Source organism: Polypterus senegalus, chromosome 3, assembly GCF_016835505.1.
Source record: "Polypterus senegalus isolate Bchr_013 chromosome 3, ASM1683550v1, whole genome shotgun sequence".
Classification (NCBI taxonomy): Eukaryota; Metazoa; Chordata; class Cladistia; order Polypteriformes; family Polypteridae; genus Polypterus; species Polypterus senegalus.
Genome location: NC_053156.1, coordinates 215,498,759 through 215,525,746, shown reverse-complemented (window position 1 = coordinate 215,525,746; position 26,988 = coordinate 215,498,759). Strand labels below are relative to the sequence as shown.

Genomic DNA, 26,988 nt, shown 5'->3' with positions numbered 1-26,988 from the left:
GCGCTGTGATGGTATCCATTGCTGATGATGACATTGTGGTCTCTTTGATGTCATGTCGTCATATACTACAATCCCAATCCATCTGGACACAGAGACTTTACTGACAATACTAAATAACAACCTCACCATAATGACACAAATGAAGCTGACCACTAAGGACATAATGCATCTAATACCCACTTGCTATTTAACTCTTTGAGGGCTTAATAGTTTTTCCAAAAAACTTAGTTTTCTGAAAAGCACACATTGCACTGGTTTCACACATAAATAAACATAAAACATCTGTTGCTACGTGCTGTGGCTGCTGTTGGTGTCTGTTTGGCATCTCTGGCAGTAGTGGTCAGCAGGAATGCACAGCAGGCTGGCTACCTCTCTGTCTTCGCACAGAAGTTGTGGTGCGACGCAATATGGTTTGTACCTCTTATCATCTTAAGTGGTGGTCCTAATAGGGGAACACTGCTGTAGGTGTATCAGCTACACGAACATGTTCAGCACCACGATCAGTTGGGGACTGATAGGCTGATGCTGGTATCTCACTTTCGTTTTTGATATCCATCTCCGGATCACTTGCATCAAACTCGGAGTCAGTGATAATACGTAAAACATCCATGGAGAATTTTTCTTTGCACATTTGCTTTAGTGTTGCCAGATGTCAAAGCCATTTTAGAGGCTGTTTGCTCTTCAATTCTCATGCACGTGCAGGGAATCGAGGTCAAATCAACAAAGCTATGCCTTCAAGCAAAGAGAGTTGAACTAAAATGTAAGGGCAAGTTTTGATTGCAGTTTACAGCCGATTACCGTCCTCTACCCCTGAATTTCGACAAAAGTTGACATCGGCCCTGAAAGAGTTAATGGAAAATACTATAGACGGAAAGAAGGCATGCCAATAGGATCTCCTTTATCAGGACTTTGAAATGGTTATGCAGTGATCTGAAAGTATGGCGCTAACTCAGTTCAGACTTAAACTCTGGATACGCTGCATCGATGACACATTTGTCATATTAAAAAGTAACCAGCTGAATTAATTTTACAACCACATCAACCACATCCAATTCACGACAGAAAAAGAAACAAACGGACATATCAGTTTCCTTGACATTTCTGTTGAAAGAGGTAATCATGACAGTTTAATTACAAGTGTTTATTGCAAGGATTGTTACACTGAAAAAATACTGCACTTTTCCAGCAACCACCCTTCATCACGTAAAAGGAGTTGCGTCAGGACTTTGCTCAAAAGGATTAATACCCATTGTAACACAATGGACACAAAAAAAGAATCAAAGACATTATCTTTTATGTCTATTCACATCAAACAGCTACTCCAAGACATTTATTAAACAATGCCTATATAGGAGACACCGCAGACCTCCGCAAACAGTTGTTTCCAACTCAGTCCCCCACCACACATACCATACCCTCTCCTATCATTGTGGCGTGTCAGAAAGTACAGCATGCATCCTGTCCAGATCTGAGATCAAGATAGCGTAAAAACAGGCAAACACTTTATGGACTGTCCTTTACAATGCCAAAAGCAAAAAGTCAACCACAGAGACAAGAAACAGAGTTTACAGCATTCCATGCAATGCATACTCAGTGGTATACCTGGGACAAACATCTAAAAGATTTGCAACACGTATACAGCAACACTGCAATGCCGACAGAAGGAAACACGCAGGTCTCTGATTTATGCACATATAAGCTCCACTGGACACACATTTAACTGGGACACTGTGAAAGTAAATTTGAGGGTCAATACCAAGACTGCCAGAGAGCTGGCTGAATTGTGGCTCTCTAATGAAAACGCCATTAACACACACTTGGAATTGAACCCAGCATATGCAGGCTTAAAAAGAAGAACATCTAAATAATAAAAAAGACTTTATGACCAACATCTTCCGAACCCCACCTTACTAATCCACCCCCCACCCTTTTACAACCTCCCTCTCCATCCCCACCCTTTATCAGTTGTATATTGTCTTTGATTCCTGTATGTCAAATCATTTTCCTCTTAGGAAAAAAAAGGTAGGTTGTTGAAAGCTTAGGAATAAAAAACTATTTTAAGATACGTGACTCATTTTCTCCCTTTCTCTAGCTATAAATATATATATAAATAAACATGTGTGTGTATACATATGCATGTGTACATAAGACATAATTTATATGCTGTTCTAGCCACTTACATCCTGTGTGGATAATACAACCAATCATATCTTTAAAACCCCTTTGCAGTAGGCAAAGCCCTTTAAGAACATTGAAAATATATTTTTTACACTGTTTTAAACTAATGAGTTTTATCAAGGACTTTTTAAAATATGCAATTGAAAAGTAATCCTTTACCTGGGGGACCCATTTGTCCTGGTGGCCCTTGCTTGCCTGGGGTTCCATCTTTACCAGGGGGACCCTGAGGACCAGTTGGGCCCATTGGCCCCTGCAGACCTCTCTCACCTTGAGGTCCAGGTGGGCCAGGTAGACCTGCATAATAATGAACAATTGGTTTTATTCAAAAAATATTTGTAAACCATAAAACATTTTACATTAGTCAGGTTTATTAAGGGATTATTGAATATTGACCTACCAAGAGAGAGAAAGAGCGAGAGAGACACTAGATATAGTGGGGTTCACTAGCACTCAGAGAGCTTGTGTTGCTTGCCCAGAAGTTGAAAGAGTACACAATAAATATATAAAGAAAGCAAATCTTGTGTTAACTTTACAAAAAGGATATATGTGAACTTCTTTAATATGGTACACTGAACTTCTTTAATATGGTATATTACGATATTCGACTTTTGAAAGATTTGTACAGATTTGAGAGGAAATCCAAAGTTGTGGCTTAGATGTTGATGAATTGCAGTCAACAACAATTGTTTTTCATTGTGAAGACACCATAGTGACACAGTTTTATACCACATCATCGGTAGTTCAGTTAACAGGGTGTCTTTGGTGTCAATTTTTCACACCTTCTCTATGCCAGTGTTGTTACCTCGCTTTCCTCCCATATCTCAAAGATGTCATGGTTAACTGGTGACTCTAAATTTGCCTGCTATGAGTTAGGGTGTGTCCATGAAAGACTGACACAGATGGTTCCTGGTATGCTGCCACTAATGCTCTAATATGTTTCAGCTCCACAACAGAAATTGTGATGGAAAGACCAAGTTCAAAAAATGTTAACAGTTGTCAATGCGATAGGTCCACAAATTTAAATCTTTCAACAAAACTTTCAATTTGTGCAATCTAAAAGGATAATGTATATTTTTTGGACAAGCATATAGTTTTAGGGTAAAAATAAATACCTTTCCTAATAACTGTTTAAGTTAATGTTATATTTATAGTTAGTGATGAACACTTCATTTGACATACTTTATGTGCTTTTCTTTTCTTTAGCAAAAACATAAATAAAAAGTAGGATTATTTGTATGAGAATGTCTATTTCACAGCACTGTAAGTGTGTATTTCAGGGCATGGAAAAATGAAAAAGAAATAGTGTTGAAGATATACATTTTAACACTAGAATTACCAGAGCCTACGAAAAAAACTTGTAGATCCATCCCACCTTAAATCGCTTCTCACCTCTCTGTCAGCATCTTTTGTCCTTTAAATGTGTTGATAAACAGCAAGCAGCAAGCAGCAAGCAGTCTGCTATCACATCCCCCACCCGCACAGTTTTCTCAGCTCAAGTCTGTTTACCTGCGTGTCAGTTGCTTGGAGTTGTATACAGTGAGAAGTCAAGCAAAATCACACCTTTTATAAATACTATGTCGTTATTTGGAACACATGCATATCATGTGTGTTCCATGTCTACAACAATCTATGTAAACACAGCGTTAAAAAAGAAACATTTTTCATGTTTTAGTAATAATTGACAAAATGTAGACATGAAGTGTATAATATGTAAAGCCTGAAGTCCAAATATCAAAGAAACCCTTTTACAAAAGGTACACATATAACAGAACAAGTGCGCTTTTATTCAAAAATATAACTGCAAAAAAAGAATACGTGTTTGGGTGTGACATTTACACGCATTTGCTATGATCGCTTCAGTGGCGCAAAACAAAGCTAACCTTTACAAGTATCTTACATTTACACCGGCTGTTACAGACTGAAATCAAATGTATGTTTTTATTCTAAAATATTAAAAATAAAATCAGCTCACTTCTCAAAACGGACTCGTTGGAGATCAAACCCGTTAAGTTTTGATAACAAGTCAACAGTTGATACCGTTGTGCCAGCGAAGCTGTCGTAGTAAATGCGTGTCTATATCGCACCCTAACACGTGTTCTTTTTCTGCAGTTATATTTTTGAATAAAATTGCACTTGTTCTGTTATATTTGTACCTTTTATGAAAGGGTTTTTTTTGATATTTGAGCTTCAGGCTTCACACATTATAAACTTAATGTCTACATTTTGTCAATTATTACTAAAACATGAAAAACATTTCTTTTTTAACAATGTGTTTACATAGATTGTAGACACGGAAAACACATGAAATGCATGTGGTCCAAATAATGATATAGTATTTATAAAAGGTGTGATTTTGCTTGACTTCTCACTCTATACAACTCCAAACAACTGACACCCAGGTAAACAGACTTGAGCTGAGAAAACTGTGTGCCGGTGGGGGATGTGATAGCAGACTGCTATCTGCTTAGCAACACATTTAAAGGACAAAAGACACTGAATGAAAGGTGAGAAGCAATTTAAGGTGGGACGGATCTACGTGTTTTTTCGTAGGCTCTGGTAATTCTAGTGTTAACTGAACAATAAAGACTGTCTAATCAGAATTTGGGCATAAAGCAGACGCACTGAGGTTGCCCCTGCCTCTTAGCTCCAGGTCTGGGCTCTGTCTGTGTGGACTTTGCATGATAACACTATATTAACAGGAGCTTTTCTCCCACAGCTTAGAGAATGTCAGGTTAAATTAAATTTTGAATTGCATTGTAATAAGAGAATTAAGTATGGGTATGTGTGTCTGAGTGGGTCTTGTCTTGTTGGTTCATTGCCTTGTTCAAAGTGTTGCTCTGGTTCTCTGTGACTCTGAATTGGAAGATGTGGGTCAGATAAATGAAAGATAACGTGCATTACTATTGTATATTTTAATGAAAATTTCCTGCATGTAAGATGTAAGGCTTTTTTTAAATAATAAAAAGAGAAAATAAAACACATTTCTAACAAACAGCATACCTTGGAAATCTTGCAGAGTGAAATTTTCAAACTCATAGAACATATGAAGAAGGGAACTGTTCAGAATGTTCAGTCTCTGATTAATGCCATGGAGCTGTGTGTTCTGGATAGTGTCGAAGTATGCATTGTGTGTAGTAACTGTTTTATTCAACCCATTGACACAGTTCCAAAGGCTTGATACATGCCTGTTTAGGCCATCCTTAATTTTTTCTAAGCTTCCTGACACTGTGTCAAGCTTGCCACAAAGGTTCTCCATTTTTGCTATCCTTTTTTCCAGGCCATCAGTTGAATGTTTACAGTCTCCCATTTCGACCATAAAGTTGCTACCAAACCGATGAATCTCCCGATGAACATGATCAAATCTACCTTTACTGTCTTCAATATGTTCATTCACCTCCTGCTGGATTTTGTCTATTTCAGAAATAATTTTATCCTTAGTAGTACCCAAGTCATGGATCACACTTGTATGCTTTTGTACGGTATGCTCCAGACCTTTCAGTGTATCATTAATTGAGCTGAAGGACAGGATGACTTCAGAAAGTTCTCCTTGAATCGATTTTAGGTTGACGTTGGATGTTCCACTGATGACACTGTGTCCATCCAAGGGATCGCTTTCACCTTCTTCCCCTCTGTTTGGCTTATTCAGAATTATTTTACACTGTCCGCTGCATTTTTCTACATCTTCCTTTAACTTACCAACTTCTTCTTGTAGATTAGAGCATACTTGAGCGCACGTGGTATCTCCAGAGTCTACACGATTGCGTAATTTATTCAGATCAGAGGACAATTTATCAATGTAAATCTCTGTATGGTTTTGGTGAGTGATCATTTGGTCTTTCACAGAATTACAGATTGTAAAACTAGTAGATGTTAAAGTGTCAAATTCATTCTGAAGGTTCTGAACATCTTCAGCCACCTTATTTAAGTCACCAGCGCTGGCTCCGTTGAATGCCTTTAGCTTCCTGACATCATGACTAAGATCAACAACTGAGTTCCTCAGTGAATCCCCTGAGACTGAAAGGTCTTTAAAAACAGTTCTAAAATTTTTAATCTCTCCTTCATTAGCTGTTACTTTCCACTCCAGATTCTTTACAATGTCAGACATTTTTGAAGAATCCTCTTTTTTCTCACATATTGAAGAGCAGATATTAACAGCAGATCCCAGCTGATATTCCATATCAGATGTAGTAATAAAGAGTCTGTCTAATGTTTCCTCATGTTCAGAGACTTTATCTTTCAAGCCACCAACATTTTGCATTATACTGGACAGCTTTCCTTCAGTCTCATCCATTCTATCAGTAAACTCATACCTTAGGTCATTGATTTCCTTATGAAATTTATCGTTCAAGTCATTTTGAACTAAGAGAAAATGTTTCTCTGTGTTTTTTTCCGTATTGTTACATTGGCCTTCTAATGTGTCAAGGCGTCCACTGATTTTCTTTTCAATGTTCAGAATCAAGTCTTTGTTGAATTCATCAAACTCATTATCAAAACGGATATTCAAAGTATCATAAGCCGTTGACAAAGAATTTAGCCTGTTTTCAATGTCCTTCATATTAGTTTTAAAGTGGTTCATTTCGGTGCAGCACTCGGATTGTCTGCTTCTTTGTTCCAAAGAGTTGATGAGTCTTTCCAAGCTACTAATTTTTTCTCTGTCTTTTGTCTGTTGTCTCTTCATGTCCTCCAAACTGGATTGGCAAGCTGAGCAAGACTGCTTGACTTTTCTCTCCAATTCATTTAGTACTTCACCTCTCATATCTTCCATTTTCTGATTCATTTTCGTGTCTGAATAATCAATGATGTTGCCCCAGTTCTCTCCATTATTTTGAGAATGATTGTTCAAATGGGTCAAATCTACATCATGTTTCTGAATACGTATATCCAGTTGATTTAACCTTGTTTGAATATCATGTATGGTGTCTTTCATCTGTGGAGCATCAGCAGGTTGTTTCCCATTGATGACGGTTAGCGTTCTACGAATTTCTTCCTGGAATTTTTCATTCATCCCATGCAAAGTGGATTGAAGATTATGAAGATCTTTAGTAAGGATCTGTATTTTATCTTCCAGCTGCTTCACTTTATCAGAATCATCTCTTCCTGAAATTAGATAAATTAGTAAATTAAATGAAAAATAAATTATAAGCTTATGTAGAAATTGAGAAGAAATAACATTGTAGCTAATGTAGGAATAAAAAGTCATGAGCAGTTTGTGAAGATTTTATTTGACTATCATTACTGTGCTACTAATAATGATTAGAGAATAGGTATTAACAGATCCTACTGAGGATGACATAAAGGGACAAGAGATACTGATCAAATGACATATAATATAATGTAATATAATATAATATCTTATATATAATTGTCTACGTGTGGAAGTGGCTGTGTCTGTCTGGCCCAGAAGTGAGAGGTGGAATCGGGGTAAGGGTTCCACCTCCGAGGAAACAGAAAACTCACATAGCCGCTAATAACACAAGCAGGGACAGCATGTGAGCAAAACAAAACCACAGAAAAAGACAAAGTCGCTTAGCTGCTAACAACGGCAAATCACTATCCCTTTTACTTTTCCTCCCATCGCTAACACACAACAAAGGGGAGCTCGTCAACAAAACAAATCCTCCTAGGAGAGAAATGCCCAGAGTTGTTCTTTTCAATTACCTGACATCTTTACATTTAAATTTTATTTCTGACGATTTCAATAGTTTCTAGAACCCCAGGCTTTTTACAGCACGGGCTTACACAGCTAGTAATATAAAAACGTTTAAGCATGGAAGTGTGTGTGTGTGTCTGTCTGTCTGGCTTGGAAGTGCAAAGTGGCCCAGAAGTGCGAGGCTACAGCATGAAGCTCAAAGAGACGGAAAGGTGGTCCCAAGTTAATGAATTGGAGACAAACTTGCTTAGCCGCTAATATACAAGCGAGGTGAGCACGTCGGCAAAATGAAACTTCCGAGGAGGAAGAAACTCGCTTAGCCACTGATAGACAAGGGGGAAGAGCATGTCCACAAAACAAAACTACCAACTCTGCATTTGAATATTTTTTCTGACGATTTCAATAGTTTCTAGGAGCCCAGGCTTTTTACAGCTTGGGCTTACACAGCTAGTTTAATATAATATAATATAATATAATATAATATAATATAATATAATATAATATAATATAATATAATATAACATAAAAAAGTGTATACAGAAAAAAGAGAAATGGTTTTCTTTATTTGAGGGAGGCAATGAGGTGCAACGATTAAAGCCAATGCCTCAGAGCTGTTTAAGAATAAGATTCTGTATAATGGTCAAGAGTCGTAAAAGTGAAATTTGTATGTTCTGAATATGTAGGGCAATTTTTGCAGGTACCACGGCTGTCACCCACTTTCCTAAACATGTGCTGCAATATTCACTGTCCAATTTGAGTAACGTTTTGTGAATTTGTCCTGTAATGTGCCAGACTCCTTCTCCCTGTGAGGTTGTAATGGAAAAGAGACTTAAAAAATGAGTGTTTAGATAGACATTTTATTTTAGAACAATATACTGATACAGTAGATAGCACTGCTGCCCTATGGCAGGTAAGCAGTCAAGGTCCAATGTAATTGCCAATACCCATTCCTTTGTGAAGCTTGCACATTCTCCTTCTGTCCAAATTTGTTTTACCTAGATGCTGCAGTTTGCTCCCTCATACTTTCAGGTTGGTTAGCTCTATATTTTAACCTGGTATGAGTGACTGAGGTTATATTTGTAATTATGTCCTGTGACAAACTGATATTTCACAAGCTATATAAGTGAATGTTATATATAAGTGCAGCATGGTGGTGCTAAGAGTAGCAAGTCCACCTCAGAGCAATTTTACACCATTTCAGTTTTGAATTATAATTCCGTATTTGCAGAGATACTGTGATTTCTCTGGGTATATTTCACTTCCCCCTTGAAACTCCAGCCTAAAAACATTGTCAAGTTGATTTGCAACCCTAAACTTATTTGGCCTTTTTATAGCTATATTTTTGTTGCACTCCCAATAGAATTTATGCATAGAAATGTCATATTCTTCAGGGATTTGCAATCATTCTCTGCTTTCTTTTTTAGTTTCCCCTGTGGTGGTATTTTGCACAACCACCACCTGATCAAAGCACTGTGCAGTCGCCTATGATGCTCGATTGAAGGGGAGTACTGCAGTGACCAAGGCTAGAAACAATCAGGAATGAAATAAGAACATCGATGTTAGGTAGAATAAATAGGGGGCTGGGTGATCATTTGGACTTAGAATCCCTGCAGATTGTGGTTTTTCTCTGGCTTAGCTGGACTTTTTTTCTTTTTTTTTTTTCCTTTTTTTCTGCTTTCTCGGCACTCTGATGTCATCATCATACTTATCTTTAGAGACCTAGAATATGATATTATTTATTAGATGTTTCCACAAATAATATATGTTTGTTATGTAAGCTGGTATTGATTTATTTTTAGTTAATTATTTATTAATATTATTCTTGCCTAATTTAACTTTTTTCTTTAGCTGTTTTTTGCCATCTTGCAAAGCACTTTAAAACTATATTCTGTGTATGAAAATGTGCAAAAGAAAGAAATGTAACTGTGAGTATATGTGTGACTGCACCCTGATGTACCCTTGAGCCTTATCTGTAAACTTAACAAGCTTGCTCTTCATGTTCTTCTCCAGATTTAATATGTATATTGTAAAAAGAGCAGCTGCCTCAGCACTGACCCCTAAGGACATGACATTTTAACATCACCAAATCATAACAGTGTGTTTTATAACCCTTTACTTTTTGTATATAAGACAATTTTGTACACACCTCACCTTCAATTCCCACCTCATTATTTTCAAACAATTGAGCTAGAAATAAATATTTAAGGAGATGAACCTTTTGATTTATGCAAAGAGAGATTTAAAGGAGACATTAATAAATGTATTTAAATTAGGAAAGGAGATAGTAAAATGCATGCCAGCTTGTTACTTTGAAATAAGTTCTTAAGCTAGCAGGGAGGGCACAGATGGCAACTGGTTAAAGGTAAATTTTGCACAAATGCTGGAATGTACTTCTTTACACAGAGAATCAGAGGAACAAGATGTTGTTTTAAATAGGAGTAGTTCAGATTTTGTACTTAATATTTAGAAGAAGCTATACAGAAATGACTAGCAATATAGAAATTAACATTGACTCCATATACTGTAGTCTAAAATCTAATTATTTGGTCCCCCATTAATATAATATAATAATATAATATAATATAATATAATATAATATAATATAATATAATATAATATAATATAATATAATATATGTCACTTTCTAACGTGCGTTAACCAGACTAGAGTCATGAGCGGCTGGAGCATCTCCCAGCTAGGATAGGGCACAAGGCAGGAACAAACCATGGACAGGGTGCCAGTCAATTGCAGATGATATAATATAATATAATATAATATAATATAATATAATATAATATAATATAATATAATATAATATAATATAATTTCATTATTACCCTCCCCTCCAATCTGCGTAATTGTTGGTTTTGAACCTGACAGTCCTGGGCGTGGTTTGGGTCTTGGCCGGTGTGTGGTGATCTTGGTGTCATGAGACTGTCCCTCTGCTGGTCCTTCACTGCAGTCATCTCCTGAGAATCCATGGCAGCATTTCCATTCCAGTTCAGTAACTAGTTTGTAAGATAATTTATACTTTGGTCTCATGAAACTGCGGTACCTGTCCAAAGACAATGAAGAATACTGCTTGAACTCTTAAAAACAAGTATTGGTTAGATAGCATCTACGAGTGACATTCAAAAAGTTTCCGCACTTTTTTTTAAACTCTATTAAGAATTTCAAAAACAAATTACGAGTCACTTTTCTAAATAGTCACCTTTGTTTGCGATGCAATTTTCCCAGCGTCGCACCAACTTTTTAATGCCCAATTACTACTCCTCCCTCCTTCACTGTTTCCAACAAAAATATTTAAGTATGGAAACTTTTTGAATGTCCCTCATACATATATAAAACACAGAGCCATTTAAAAATCACAGGAAAAAAATGCATGCCAAAGATAAGCAGGTTGCATTATAAGAACTGCTTTCTAACTAAGAAAATCGTTACAAGGAAAGCCCACATGAAACCAAAAGCTGTTCCACATACTCAACCTTCACCTCATACCCAGTTTAATGTGTAATATCAAATTGGCATTCAGACTGAACGGCTTTGATGTCATTGTACCTTCTGAAGACATTACAAGTTCAAATGACCTTGGTCAACGCTATAACAGCTGCATATCCAAAAGCCTGAGAAAAAGTGACACCGCAAAATCTTCTCATGACACTGTCAGTCTAATGTTTCCAACCCAGACACCTAATAAAAGCTAAAAAGCTGGCAATACAGATCCACAACAGCTGACAAGAAAGAACTGGTTTCTAAGACAATGTAGCTGCAGACGTGAATGTAGATGCCAGCTTATATGATCAAAGAACTCTTTTTTGCCCTTGAAAATGCTGTATGGTAAGCACAGCAGAATAAGTGCATCCGTTAGGAATTTCACAGGCCAAATTGTAAAAATCAAAAAAGAAGCCCTACCATAATGTAAAAAACACGTGCTTGTAATCTTCTAATTGCCTAACTCAGGTATTATTAACAAGGAACCAACTAAAGCTGAGATTGTTCTAGTGAGAACCAGGATCAAGACCAAGTCACTCTATAGATGCTGAAGGCTGGAGGTCCTGTTCAGAGTGTTTCATGAGATTTGAAATTGCTTAATATTTTCCCTGCATTCAAGAATGGTGAAAAAAAAATCCCCTGCAAGCCAAGAACTATAGAAATATCAGTTTTAAATCTGTTGTAGGGAAGGTTCTTCTCCCATACCAACTTTTCCTACGTGACAACCTCTTGTGAAGCAGGCAATCTAACAGAGTACATATCAAGACACACCTAGAGTCTAAAAATGACAGAAACCATATGTCTATTTTTCATAATATCTTGTCTACTTCACAGCATGTCACTTTCTCTCTGTACTATAACTCCCACTTGACTTGATGGCTGCTCACGTAGATAGATAATGCACTTCACTTATGTTCAATAGCAGATATCTTTTTTCCCTCTTCTGCATATTAGTCATTGTGTGTGTTGTTACCTTTCCTGCCTGTCTCCGGACCATGGTTGGGGTGATGCAGGGGAGCTTCTCCTTCCTCGTGTCCAGTGGTGTGAAGCTCCAGGGCCCGAGCAACATGCTCTGGGGTAAAACCCTGTTCCTGAGTTTCCTTGTCCTAATTTACAGCAGGGAGTGACACACAAGGCTTGACTGCTCCAATGGTTAACTTTATTAAATCTTTCTTTTAAGGTGCTTGTTTCAGCTTAACAGAGACCATAACCAGGAGAGCCCCACCACAAGCCAAAAAAAAACCCAACCACTCCTTATCTCCATCTATATTCAAAACTCCACTCCTCAAACACTGACAACTCCACGCACATCCCACATTCAGTATGATCCGGATGTCAGGCTGCTATTTTAAGCTCTGGCTCTATCACTGTGTGCTAATTAGAGCTAATTTGACTTTATTAGACTTAATTTTTAAACTTTATCAAGGAGTTCTTTTGTTATGTCCTGTTATTTACATTAAAGGTCATATATCTTTTCACTTTAGACTTTCTGGGTTAATTAGAGCTAGTGGCAGACTTTGAATATTATGGACATGTTTTAATTTATTTATAAGTTCTGTTTCAGTTTAATTTATTCATCATGTCTTGTAGCTGTCAGTGTTTCCCATAATTATCTGTTGATGTGCATTACTGCCAGGGTAGGCTGTGCTGCCTTCTCCCACAACCCTATATGGCACGGGTGTTGAACTCCGAGCCTGGAGGGCCGCAGTAGCTGCAGGTTTTCATTATAATAATTGACCAGTTTTCACTACTAATTATCTCGTTTTCACTTCATCTAAGGATTTAGTCCTCTCATTTGATTCTTTTCTTCATTAAATGGCAGCCAAACAGAAATGAGATGTGAAACGAGCCAACAGATGACCAGCTAAATTGGGGCTTCAAACTCCAACCAGTGTCATGGCGACAAATTGTCACCAGAAGGCTTTTTACCTGAAAATGAAGGCTATTAGGACTCAGGATAGGCAAACTGAGTTTTAAAGCTTTATTGCAATAAAACAACACAAATAATAACACAGACTCAACCCAATACGGCCAAATTGAGCCGAGCCCAGAACAGTTCAAAACCCAAAACTTATATATCATTTCTTATCACTTTGACCTCGTTCAATTAGCTCATTCTGCACCTGTTCTTACTGTCCATTGTTCATCTCTAGTTTCTGTTTTGCTTATTTCTGGTTGGTCTTTGGCCGGGCAGATGTTTTCCTTTTTCCTTCTTTGGGCTTTTATGGTGTCATTTCCTTTTCTAAGCCTTTCAAACTATGTTATAATGGTGGCCTGAAGCTAAGCTTTAATTAAAAAGAAATATGGTATATGCTTTTATTTAATCATTTGCTTGGCATGCTTGATTTGGCTTCATTTCTGCGCTAAAGTAAATTTCTAATATATTCTTCTATATTTATTTGCTAGTGCCTGAATATACTAATTTTACTTTCATGCATTATATCATTGTGACCTTGTTCACAGCAAAAGCCGGTTGCTGTCTTTTTGCTGATTCACCAATCCAGCTGGTTTCTTACATGCCTACCAGAGCCATTTTTTCTGTGGTATCGTTCCTCCGCTTCCTAGCCTTGAACACATGTGTTCTCATTCCTCCTTATCCTGTCCTCAGGTAGTTTTTGTGCGTCATTCTTGTCCTTTTCTATCCTTCCTCTCTTAATACTGGTAATTTTCCTTTTTTACAAAAAAATGCAATATGCTTGATTTTTTAGTTAACCATTTGCTTGACCTATCTTATTTGCTTAAAATTCTAATTTATGCTTAATCTAATGTTTTAGAAGCTTTTAATTACTTTTTATGGCTATTTATGCTAATATAGAACTTTTTCTCTTCTATACCAGGTCCTTGATGAGAAGCTAATTCTGGCTGTTAATTCAACCCGTTATTTAATTCCACGGCTTGTTGCTGGTCTCATTCTGCCACAGCAGACATTTCCCAAACTGTTGATTTTCTTTTTCTGATTATTGACCTGAGAGATCAATCTTACCAAGACCATCACCTTTCTTTACGTTCAGATAATATGGTTAGCTGGTCACCTGTTTGGTCGTTTTGTGTCACATTATTATTTAGCTGCTAATTAATGAAAAAGAAAAAACTAAAGGGTCTGGAGCTGAGTTAATCAAAACTAAGGCAAAAGAAGTTAATTAGCAGTAAAAACAGGTCACTAATTAAGAAGGTGGTTAGAATGAAAACCTGCAAGCATTGCAGCCCTCCAGGACCGGAATTCGCCACAGGGTGTCTGAGAAATGTTGTGTTACTGGTGTTAATAATACTTCTTCTCCTAAAAGCCTGCAGTGTTTAAATGGAAAAGATGCAGTCTCTTTGTGACCTCGGCTGAGGTTTCCCATGTATTTCTCCTGAATAGTCATGCTAACTGTATGTTCTGTAGCAACACTTCAGACCGCGCATATATTGGTCGTCTTTTGTGGTGCCACACACACATTTTTGATCTCTGATTCAAATGAATCTTGCTCTTCAACGTTTTGTGGAATACAATTATGTTAATGAGTTGTGAATTTGGATCATTATATATTTAGAGGGCTTTCATTTCACCAGCTTTAAAGAGAAATGAAAGTGTACTGTTAGGTTCTACTGTATTATTAATATAGGGGATTAGAAGTTGCTTCTCCCAGTCGGTGGACATCAGTTTCTTAGGGTGATTTTCGAAACTAACTACATAACGGGGGTTTGGTTCTAACTGAGAGCTCCCCAAGATTTGGATAAGACGAACTTGCAATTTCAAGAGCTGTATTATTTAGTTTAATGTCATTTGTCATGAGTGTTCAATGAAGAAAGTCAATGGGAAAGAGTGACAGTGTGCAGTTCCTGACAACTGCAAAGAACTTGTTTGGACACAATTCTAGTTTTCATAGAATTGGTGCGCTTTATGCATTGGTTAATGAGGAAATGGGTCATACGCAGAGCCTGATTGGCATAAAACTAGGGTTGGAGATGCAGTTCTTATTTTACTCAATGCTGCAAAGAGATGTGTCAATTACTAAACCATGAAATGATTAGCAGATAGGGAGGGAGATATGGATTTTTGAAAACAATACAGAGGAAAGAAAACAAAACAAGACAAATCAAAGTGATTTCAATTGTATTGTTGGCTAATAGAGAAGAATCCAGCTTAATATCTGGATGGCCAGTTTTTGAGGAACACAACCTGTTAAGTGAAGGTCTAAAAATAAGGGATACAAGCAGCAAAGGGCTACTCTCTAAAGGCATAACAGGAGGGAAGTCTGACAGCCAAATACAGAATGTTTATATAGTGAAATATCAAAATACATTTATTTGTAATAGAAACATCTACACCCAGAGTGAAAGAAAAGACACTTGGGGTGTTTGGATCAGCTCAGCTTGAATTACATCATTACAAAATTAGAAAATGAAAACTGCATGACAAAGCTTACATCATTTTATTGACTATAAACCCAATAAGTCAAACTTCATATTAGTTAGTACTGTAACATATATTCTGATATTTTTAATTTGTAGAAAACTGTTAGAATATTGCTAACTTAAAAGATATCAAATTTGAATTTTTCCATCTTCCTGAAACTTTAGGGAGGGGCTGTGTTTTTGTATTGTTTAATAAGCTATTATTTGTTTAGTCACTTGTTAATTTTTATTAAGAATTATATTATGCTACATAAAATCAGAATAAAGGCAAAATGACCAAGATAAGAAAAATATTCTCTTTTATTTACACACTATAAAACACAGTTCTGGCAATTTATGACTCACTTCTTTTGTGGTGTGAATCTTGCATTTAATATACATAAAACATGCTAAAATAAAACTGAAGTTAGGAACAAATGAACACTAAGGACAAGTTAATTTCATGAAGCTTTCTTGCAACAGAAAGCTGAATTTATTAAAGGAACATTCATCCATCCCACTATAAACTAACTACAGGGTTACAGGGAGCCAATCCCAGGGCACAAGGCAGGAAACAAACCCCAGGCAGGGTGGCAGCCCACCACAGGTCACACACTCATGACAATTTAGGACCACCAATACACCTAACCTGCATGTCTTTGGGAGGAAATCAGAGCACCCAGAGGAAAGCCACACAGACACGGGGAGACCATGCAAACTCTATGCAGGGAGGACCCGGGAAGCGAACCCAGGTCTACTAACTGCAAGGCAGCAGCGCTACCCACTGTGCCACCATGCCACCCTAAAGGAACATTGGTAAAGCAAAATAAATAAAATACAGCAAATACATTCTGTTTATTTTTCCCAGACTCCATTCTAGAATTCTAGTGTAGTAAAGGTAGCATTTCTGCCTCATAGCTCAGTTCCTAATTGGGAAGACCTCTGTGTGATCCTTCCATGTCCTTGCTTTGTTCATTCATGTCTTCTTTCATATTGTAGCCACATGCTGTTAGGTTGATTTGAAACTTAAAATCTGACCCAGAGTGTGTGTGCTTTAGTGTGTAGTGCACAGCCATCCATTCCAAGCTGCTTACTGTAATATGTGGTGCCCATTGTTAATGGGATAAGCTCTGGTTTTTCAAGACCATAACCAGAAAATAATGGAAAATGGAATTGATATGGTTCAGTGCATTATAGTTCCATTTAGGAATGCACTTTATATCATCGGAAAAACTGCAGGCATTCCCTTCTCCATATGACACAATGGAATAACTCAGCTTGCCCACAAGAGGGCACTTGAATACACAGAAAATCATTTAACAAAAGGAAACCAAAAGTAAAACTGTTTAAAACTTAATGTGTCTTTTCATCTTTTATTTTTAATATACATTTTTGCTAGATTAGTCAAGACCTTCATGTAAAGAGTCAGATCATTAACAAGAATGGGAATGAATGAAAATATGTTAACTATTAAGTGGACTAGAATCCAAATAATAAAAGTGCATACTAAAGGGCTGCTGGCTATGCAAAATGTTAAGAAGCACAAAGAGAAGCCTGAGCCCAGGTACAAGCAGGACTTCTTTTATTTTTTACTGAAGATAAGTAGAAATGTTAATATTTGTTGTGCAAAAAAGAACATAAATTAAAGACATTTCCAATGTTGAGTTTTAAATAACAATGATACATTTGTTGTAAGTCAATTTTTTGTTTTACCTAAGAATAATGATTTGTGTACTTTTGCTCTTATTCCCAATGGGATAAGCTAGCTGTATGCTTATATAATTCACAACAGTATTTAGTACTTCTGCTTCTTTTCAGGCTCTAGTCTAGCATTACTATATATATACAGGTATATATATATATATATATATATAGGGTGGGCCATTTATATGGATACACCTTACTAAAATGGGACTTTTGTTCCTGTGGTGTTGCTATCAGTGTGTGAAGAGTGGGAGAAGAGGGTTGCATTGACAATCCAACACAATTGGCAGCACATTGAACACATTTTATAAGTGGTCAGAAACTTGTAAATAACTCATGAAAGAATAAAGTTACGTTAAAACCAAGCACACCATTGTTTTTCTTGTGAAATTCCCAATAAGTTGGGCCGTAAGGCAAAGCTCTCAATTTACCAGTCGATCTACGTTCCTACCCTCACCTATGGTCATGAGCTATGGGTAGTGACCGAAAGAACGAGATTGTGAATACAAGCGGCTGAAATGAGTTTCCTCCGCAGGGTGTCTGGGCTTTCCCTTAAAGATAGGGTGAGGAGCTCAGTCATCCGGGAGGGGCTCAGAGTAGAGTCAGATGAGGTGGCTCGGCCTCTGATCAGGATGCCTCCTGGACGCCTCCCTGGTGAGGTGTTCTGGGCACGTCCAACTGGGAGGAGGCCCCGGGGAAGACCCAGGACACGCTGGAGGGACTATGTCTCCCGGCTGGCCTGGGAACGCATTGGGATTCTCCCGGAAGAGCTGGAAGAAGTGGCCGGGGAGAGGGAAGTCTGGGCTTCTCTGCTTAAGCTGCTACCCCCGTGACCCGACCTCGGATAAGCGGAAGAGGATGGATGGATGGAATTCCCAATAAGTTTGATGTGTCACATGACCCTCTTCTTATTGAAAAAACAAAAGTTGGATCCAAAATGGCCGACTTCAAAATGGCCACCATGGTCACCACCCATCTTGAAAAGTTTTCCCCCTCACATATACTAATGTGCCACAAACAGGAAGTTAATATCACCAACCATTCCCATTTTATAAAGGTGTATCCATATAAATGGCCCACCCTGGTATATATATATGTATATATATACTGTATATACTTGCATATATGTGTATATGTATTTTGTTGGTGTTGAACTATGGACAACTCTTCTAAGGAGACATGCAAGACAGAATTTCATTATATTATATACACATGACAATAACTTGACATGACGATGTTACTGCTGTGTTTCTATTGGGTCTTGAGTTGTTAACATTTTAGGCCTAGTTCACTTTAGAGGTAACCTGTTCATTTTATTTAATACATAAGTTTTCATTTCCAAACTAAGTTATGCAAAAATGAAGAGAGGACTTGAAATGAACAGGTCCACATTCTCAAACTTTTTTAAAGCCAGAGGTTTATGCACATTCTCTCCCCAGAAAGGAATTTTTGTGTATTCTTTCTAATTTTTAGTCTTTAGAATTTCCCATTTTGGGACAGTGAAGGCTTAAAATCCTGCTTCTTCAGGTATGGGGCCTGGTTGCCTGGGATAATGCCTATTTTAGTGTCAATCTCAATGAAGACCTGGTCTGGCTGATGGCAGTTGTGGGCCTGCTCACTCCTTTCACAAATTTGGTGTTGCTGCATCATTACACCTGGATACCAAAACAATAGTCTATGTGAAGCCTTACTAGTGTGTTATATAGCTTAGATATTACCCTCTTTTCACTTATACCTGACATTCTGTTCACCTTCTTAATGTCTTCTGTACACTGTCTGGTTGTAAGTCTATGTGTAATTCTGTACCTGTCCTAGACAGCCTCAAAAGAGAAACACTTACAATCCTGGCCACGATCTATCTATCTATCTAGAAACACAGTGTATGGCATTAATCTATCACAGGACACACAGCATCTACTTACCCAGATCAGTCCAAGATAAATTTACCTGTTATGACACGCACACAGAGTCACATCTTTCGGATATGGAATCAAATTTGGAGAAGGAGAAACAGGCAGAACAATAGAACCACATCTTATAAAAACATTTGGGTTAATCTAAATAACTGGACACAACGGTGTGAGGAATGTTCCCAGGCTGCATTATCTAAGCCTACCAGGTGTGTGATAACACTCAAGTTAGAGGTGACATACTGAAGGAAGAAGGGGATGGGGAACTTTATTTATTTTCATGCAGGATGCCATTCTTTGAAAATTCTTTGGGAAACTCCATTAAAAACATTCATTTCCCTTCTTTTCATTTTCTTTTGTACAATCCTGTCTATGAAATATTCTACCACAGAAATTAAACTTGCTAATACCATTTCTTTTGATTGATGAGTATTGACACTACTGGCACTATATAAAGTTTACCTAAGTTGTTTTTTGGATAGCACCTTCTGAAAAAGTTACGATAATGGTTAGCACCGATTACTCATAGAGCCATTATCCTGGACATGATCCCCACTCCCAGCCAATTTCAGAGTGAAGTCTTCATGTTTTCCACAAATTTGCTTGGACTTTCCTGTCACATCCCAAAGACGTGAAGGTTAGGTGAACTAGCCACTCCAAAATGGCCTTTTGTGGTGTGTGCATGAGTGTGCCTGATGATTACTGGCATTGCATCTTGGACAAGTTCCTACCTTGGGGATGATGTTGCAACCACCCTCAATCCAAAACTGTACAAAGTGGATTTGAGAATGTTAGGTCATATTTTCTTCTTATTCTTAGTGCAGCTCTTTTTGCTATTGCTATCATGATGAATAATACCCAAAATAAATATACTGATAACATTGATCTTGATTTCCTTGCTTATACAAAGCTTGAATTAATCACTTCTACTTTTTTTTTTTACTTAGCTTTGTATTAATGAGTGATGTATAAAGCATTCTGTAGAATGATCATTTGAAGTTAAATCTTGATTCACTGCATAATGCTTTTTGGCACTCCTTACTAGGAAAGGTGCGACACAAAGCAAAGTCTAATAATGGTATTGTCATTCACGCCTTGCTCCTGAGCCTTTGGATATAAACTTTTAGCAAAATCACTATATAAATTCTTACTGTAATATTTTTCTAAATTGTTTTAACTTTATGATCAGTAGTATGAAAGCATTAAATAATGTTGATGATCCTTTACACTGTCCTTAATTTTTCAGTTCAGTTTTGTAATCTTCTTTTTTAATGTTGTTGTCACAGTTACACATTGTATAAGTAGGTTTTTGCTATTTGCAAATGGAAAATACATTTATATACTATTTGCCAAGTACAACTTTATTCTTGTCTTGATATTATTCCTCACAGGTACAACTTTTTTAACATTATTACATATTATATTTCTTTTATATGTTAATGACAGATGTTATCTTATACTGCATAGCCCCCAGTTAAATTGTGCAATGTTCTCTAGTCTTTACTTGTTCTGTATTTGTCAGCAAGTATTAATTGCTTAAATTAAATATATTTCAGTAAATAGATATAATTATTACTTGGGAGATATTTTGCATAGTTCATAAAACTGGGAAGAGTGTTTCTTAATATATTTAGGGAACTGGTGGAATTAGACAATGTACATTTTTTGATATCATTTTTCTTGTGTGAACCTTTATTGAATTTGACATTTTATACACCCCATCGTAATACATTATGTTTTGTATATTCATTCATGATTCGCCCCATGACCCTGAACAGAATTGGTTTGAAAATGGATGAATGGATAGATGGATTCATAATTTATTTGCAATTTACTGGCACCCCATCCAGACATGATCTGTCGAGATTACGGATTCCTTGTATTATAATAATGTGTACAGTCACCCATTAAACATGCGTGCAAGTTTCCACTTATTTTAATTAACCTGAGTGAACTGCTGATTCATCATTCATCAGCCGGGCTTCTCTCTCAGAGCTTTTTGGCACAGTGCGTTCGTGAGTGTAGGCACGAGGCAAACCCTGCTGGTAAAGTACACAGAAAGTGTCTTGCCATTTATTTTTATAAACTGAACAGATCGATCATAGAACGTTTCATGTGTTATAGTCAGTAAGATGCTTCTTCTCTGATGTCAGAAGACACAAGCTCTTTGATGCTGAATGGTGACAGAAAGGCTTTGATTTAGTGTTATACTGAGTGAGAAATTTTTAATTTCTCTTTAAGAATTCACATATAATTATAAGCCATTTTAACAGGGTTGGAAGTAAGGTGACAGACCTAGTGCCAGCCAATGGAGGGCACACTAAAGCATTGATGGATAATGAACATTTTGTCACATATTGTCTCATTACTCTGTACTCTATGCTCTAACGTTCATTGCACATATAATGTGTTTGAGCTGCTCTTTTTATTATATCTGTTTTTGACTTAAGGGCAGTTTCCTTATTTATTTAAAAACAGTTGCATTTTACTTTTAATATATGAATTTGCTCTGCTGTATTAAAGGAACATTGCACTGAAAGAATGAAATTCTACATTTTAAATACAAAATATCTGACAATTCAGAAGAGCAGTTTTTTTAGGAAGTGACATTTTGCCACATCATCAACGTAGTTGCATTTTTAAACACTGCTGGGTGACCATTTGATGAGCTAATTCAGTGACTTCAGCATCAAAATTCCAAAATGTCCCAACTTGGAGAAAGCCCGATATACAGTAAATGGTGAGACAATATTTGGTTTTCCTAGTGAGGCGGCTTAATTTGCTCAGTATTACTACGTATATGTGTAACAAAATTTTTGTTGAGGTGTTTTATTTATTCATTTTTATCATCTCTTAGCATGAGTAGCATGGTGGTGCAGTGATTAGTGTTGTGGCTGTGAAGTTGACATGTTCTCCCCTTATCTACATAAATTGTTCTCCTTGGTGCAGGTGATTGGTTGGCGTCTCCAAATCAGCCCAGTTTTGGAATGTGGGTGAGAGTGCCTGAGGTGGACTGACACCTTTTCCAGGGCTGGTCCTTGCTTTTACATTAAATGCTTCTAGGATAGGCTCCAACCCCCTTAACTCTGAATTGGACTAAGCAACATTTCAGATGTAAGATACCACTTAAGGAGGTATCAATTTAAAATTTCGTCTGTGATATTGGTAGGTAGATGTCAGGTCATACTAAACATTTTAAGACAATTTATGTATTGGTAATGTGTATTCTTTAAAGTTCAAATTTTTATCATCAATTTTATTATTAAAACATGGAGACAGAGAACAAAAATGAAGAAAATGTCTAATTTTTCTTTTTCACCGACCCAAAGCTTTTCTGAACCCACTTGTTTGAGGATAGGAATACCGCACTGTAATAAAAGGAATGGATGTAATGATGCAGAGTGCATCAACTGAACAGGAAGAAACAGTCATAGGAGGTTTGGAAATAAGGTTCAGGAGATGAAGTGAGCTAAGGTTGAAGCCAGTATGCAGGAAATGTGATGTTTTATACAGAGCCCAAAAAAAAGCAGAAATCTGAGCCAAAAATTACATAGTGAGAAGATCAGGAGCCAGGAAGTCAAATACTGTGTGCAAATCAAGACAAGAGACAACAATTAAAGTCAGGGAACCAAAACAAAGAGACTGCATCCATATAATAAGTTACACAACATGTTCTTTGAAATAATCGGAATATTCAGACGATTCAGAAATAGGTGATGCCGACCATAATAACAACCTGTTGGTGATGTCACATGACATGCACCTCCAATTGTTAAGCGTATCAACAGCCCAGCAACTACCCAAATACAATGGCGGCAAATATACAAAAACAATATAACATTGTGGTGAAAGAATTAAAAAAGAAACGTGCAGAAACTCATAAAAAATAAATAAACGAAGCCCCCAAATTGTTTGACCTCAGAAACCTTTAGAATGGCAGCTTAACATTTTTTTAGGAATGGAAATGACAATCTGCCACTGAATCAAAAGGACTTCTCCTTTAGGCCCACTGGCTTGAAAGGGTTGTTCTGTAATCCAAGGCCCGGAATTCATAACCCACTGCTATACCAGGGAAGATAAGAAGTGGGGAAGTTTAGGTTGAAGACTGGATTAGGGGGATCACCAAGAGCAAATTTCTCAGAGCAGGGAAACACATCAAGTGATCAAGTCAAGTCTTTGGAATGTTGGAGAACACTCAATGATCCAAGAAATGTTAGGTCTGAAGGAAGGCCTGCTCTTGAAAAAAAGAAACAATGACCAAAAGTATTGTCCTTAAATGGAAGTTGAAAAAGCAACTGGAAAAGGAAAGGGATTGGTAAGACAACAGCCACAAATGCAAGCAGTTTTTACAAAAAAGTCAAAATAATGAAAATAACAAAACTGAAACTCTAGGCAAAATTAAAAAAAGCAAAAAAAAAAAACCCACAGGACTAAAACTAGTGAGAACAAATGCAAAACAACTGTACCCCAATGCTAGTATAACTTGAGTACTGCTTCATCATCTTTTATATGTCTGCACCCATGACATCACAAATCACGAGATTGGGTTCACATGATTTAAAATGGCAGATAAAGCTACAACCAAGATGGCCAGTGGAATAAAAATGAATTCATCAAATGGCATTACAAAAGAGAACAACATGATGCAAAGAGCATCACAATTACTGCAATGCTGATCATTTTACGCACTGCCAATGAACTGTAAAAACTATAAAAAAAAACTGCTGCAACAATCTATTATTATATATACAAGGTACAACTGATGTGATGAAATTCAGTAAATCACGGAGCCAACTCCACTTGAACTGGCTGCACGCAAGCACACAGAGGTAAACGCTGATGCTTTCAGGCTCGTCTAGTGCAGTGGCTGAATCCCAGGGACAGTGATGCTGCAGTGCTGCCAGGGCTGGCAGTGGTCATGAGCTGGCTGCTCAACAAATAAACGACACTGACTGATCAGCTCCGGCATGCTAGTAAATTGCACTGGGAACCGAATATAGCCAGTTATAAGGGTTAAGGAAATGAATATCTACAAAATTTACAACATACAAAACCCAAGTAATCCCAGTGAGATAATGCAAAACTCACACAGACAGTGACCAAGATGACGAGTAAACGCTTTATTCCGAGGATGTGAGGCCACAACATGAAGTAAAGTAGGTAAACAGAAGACAAGCAGCCATGGAGACAACATGTAAAGTTTACATAGGAAGTGACTGAGCCAAGTACAAGCATTTCTTGTGATTAAAAAGATCTATTGTTTGACTGTAATATAATTGTCATTCTCTTTCTCTTTTTCATATGGAAGAATATTTGAAGAAAACACAGGAAGGGGAGAACTTCGGACCCAGAATGATAGCCAATGACCAACTCAGCAACGATCAGAAAAAGAAAGTCTGTCTAACGCTGTACACCTTTAAAAAGGCAAGCAATCTGAATAGATTAGCATTTAATCATTACTTAATTAGCTAATCTTAAAATGGTGATTGTATTTTACCTGTGAATTTGTACAGCGCTCAGTGAAGAGTGCTTTACAAACATAAACCGAATTGAACTGAATTGTATGGATGGTGAGGAAGTCGGAAGAAGAGCCATGCACGCAGGTCTAATAGGTAGGTTGGTATTTTTGATTGTGCACAATTAACATGTCTACATTTTGTAAAACAGACAGCATGGTAATGCCTGTTTAGTACTTTCGTGAGTACAATTTCCTTCACTGAATCAAAAGACATGCTGTTAGGTCAATCAGTAAAGTCTGAACTGCCCCTGTGAATGTTGAGTGCAACTTTTTACTTGCCTACATACTGCAATTTGATGTATTAATCAGGATGAATTTTGGCCATGTATGCATCACTGCTTGAATAAGCACTGGCAACCCATGACCCTGAACCAGATTGGTAAAAGCTAGCATAGGAAATGCATGGATAGACTCCTGGAATAATTCAAAATATATTCTGATGTGTGGTTTAATCATGTGACTTTTAAATCATAAGTAATAAGTTACCTGCTCTTGGGAACTAAAGTATATGACTATTGGCTATTATTTTTTTGTTCCTAAGGAAATCCACTTTAAGAGATTCATACTACGCAAAAACAAGTCACCTATGATTTTAATCTTGAGTTAATTCTACTTTTATCTCTTACATCACCAAATAAATTGAGTTACTAGCTTAGGAAGTATATGATATATCGGAATAGGTTTCAATGGCAGTTTAAGTAAGTGAAGAGTAAAAAGTAAAGCAAACAAAACCAGTTTTTATGGCATTCCTCTGCAGCTGAATGCACCAAGGGATTGTTAAAGTTAAAAGGACGCACATGTGTAAGTGATGACATTAGCTGAATAAGCACTACTGCAACACGTTTTGGGTGCTTTTCTTCTCAATAATGGAAGTCGACCCTAATGTGCAAGGTCTGAAGTTCATTTCCTATGTCTCATATGTCTGTAATTGTGTCTGGAAGAGACTGAGAGTCTGCAGAAACCTTATATTCATTCAGCCTGGAAATATATATGCAAAGTTTAATATTCTGTAAATCAATTAACCTGGCAGACAAAATAAGAGTCTCTAGTCCCTACAATCATACTATTAAGGTGGTTATAAATATTTAGCTTATTTGATGTTTGCACTTCTTTTTTGTCATGGGGTTATTCTCGGCAGGCAGTACAGAAAACAGGGAGCTTGTTTCCCTTCCCACAGTGGAAGAGGGGCTACTGATTAAGGAAAAAATGATAGCATGTGTTAAGGAGACATGAGGTCTGTATGAGTGTTTAACTGTTAGCTTTTTATTAATTATTTGTATTTGTATTGCCTACATTATGTTCCATCATTACAACTCCACTCCTTGTATTGTTTTCTTTGCCGGTGGCACAAGTTGTATGCAGTTTTCTTTGGCCACACCTTATTGTTTGTAGTAATTAGATGTGTTGTCAGTCATGTTACCATACATTGGGATGACATGTGATGTCATCATGCAGCCATTGACATGCTATGTCCAAACTCTGGACTGAGGACTCAAATACACAATGAAAAACAGGTTAACACATGGTATGACTTGAGATTCTTTCTAATTTATTTTGACCTTTTTCTTCGTTTTCCTGCCTGCATTTTTTTCCATTCTAGGGTTTTGCTGCATGAGGAATCCATTTTTGCAGCTTAGCACATTATCTGCTGCATAGTTAACAACTGTAATAAGAGAGCTATTATGCTGAAGGCCTCTGTGGGTTCTAGTCCTATAGACAACCAGGAGCATGTGGTGCATAATGTCAAGAAGGTTTAAAAGGTCAGTGCTATGAATTTAGTGCTCATCCGAAATTGAATGTTTACTAGAGACTCTGCAGGGCTTCCCTTAGTTGTTTTACTAACCATTCTTTTGCTGTGACCGTCTGACTTTGAAATCTGGCTTTGTATTTGGCTTAGGTATTAAAATTTAGGACTGATTTTTTTCACTTGGCTTATACTGTATCATGACCATGTCTTGGTCATAATTTTTCTTCTTCCTACTTTTTATATGGAAGAAGAGTTTTGGTTCCTGTATGCTTTTGACTTTGAATTTTGCTTCTGGATTAGCTTTGGTGATTGATGTAGTTTAATTAATATAAAGAAACCCCTGCCTGGCAAGTACTTATTCTTTTGGATTGAACCATAGAAAGTTTGTTATTTTCTAATTCCTCACCACCAT

The 26,988-nt window shown here is 37.0% G+C and overlaps 1 protein-coding gene across 1 annotated transcript in view; it reads right to left on the bottom strand.

The window, feature by feature from the left end:
- The window catches only part of LOC120525823 (EMILIN-1-like), a 195,986-nt gene that overhangs the window by 18,824 nt on the left and 150,174 nt on the right, over positions 1-26,988 (bottom strand). The window contains exons 3-5 of the mRNA XM_039748427.1: positions 10,666-10,883; positions 5,179-7,275; positions 2,338-2,472 (exon numbers count right to left, since the gene is read on the bottom strand). Coding sequence (XP_039604361.1) covers positions 2,338-2,472; positions 5,179-7,275; positions 10,666-10,883 — 2,450 coding nt within the window. The remainder of the gene's footprint in view (positions 1-2,337; positions 2,473-5,178; positions 7,276-10,665; positions 10,884-26,988) is intronic.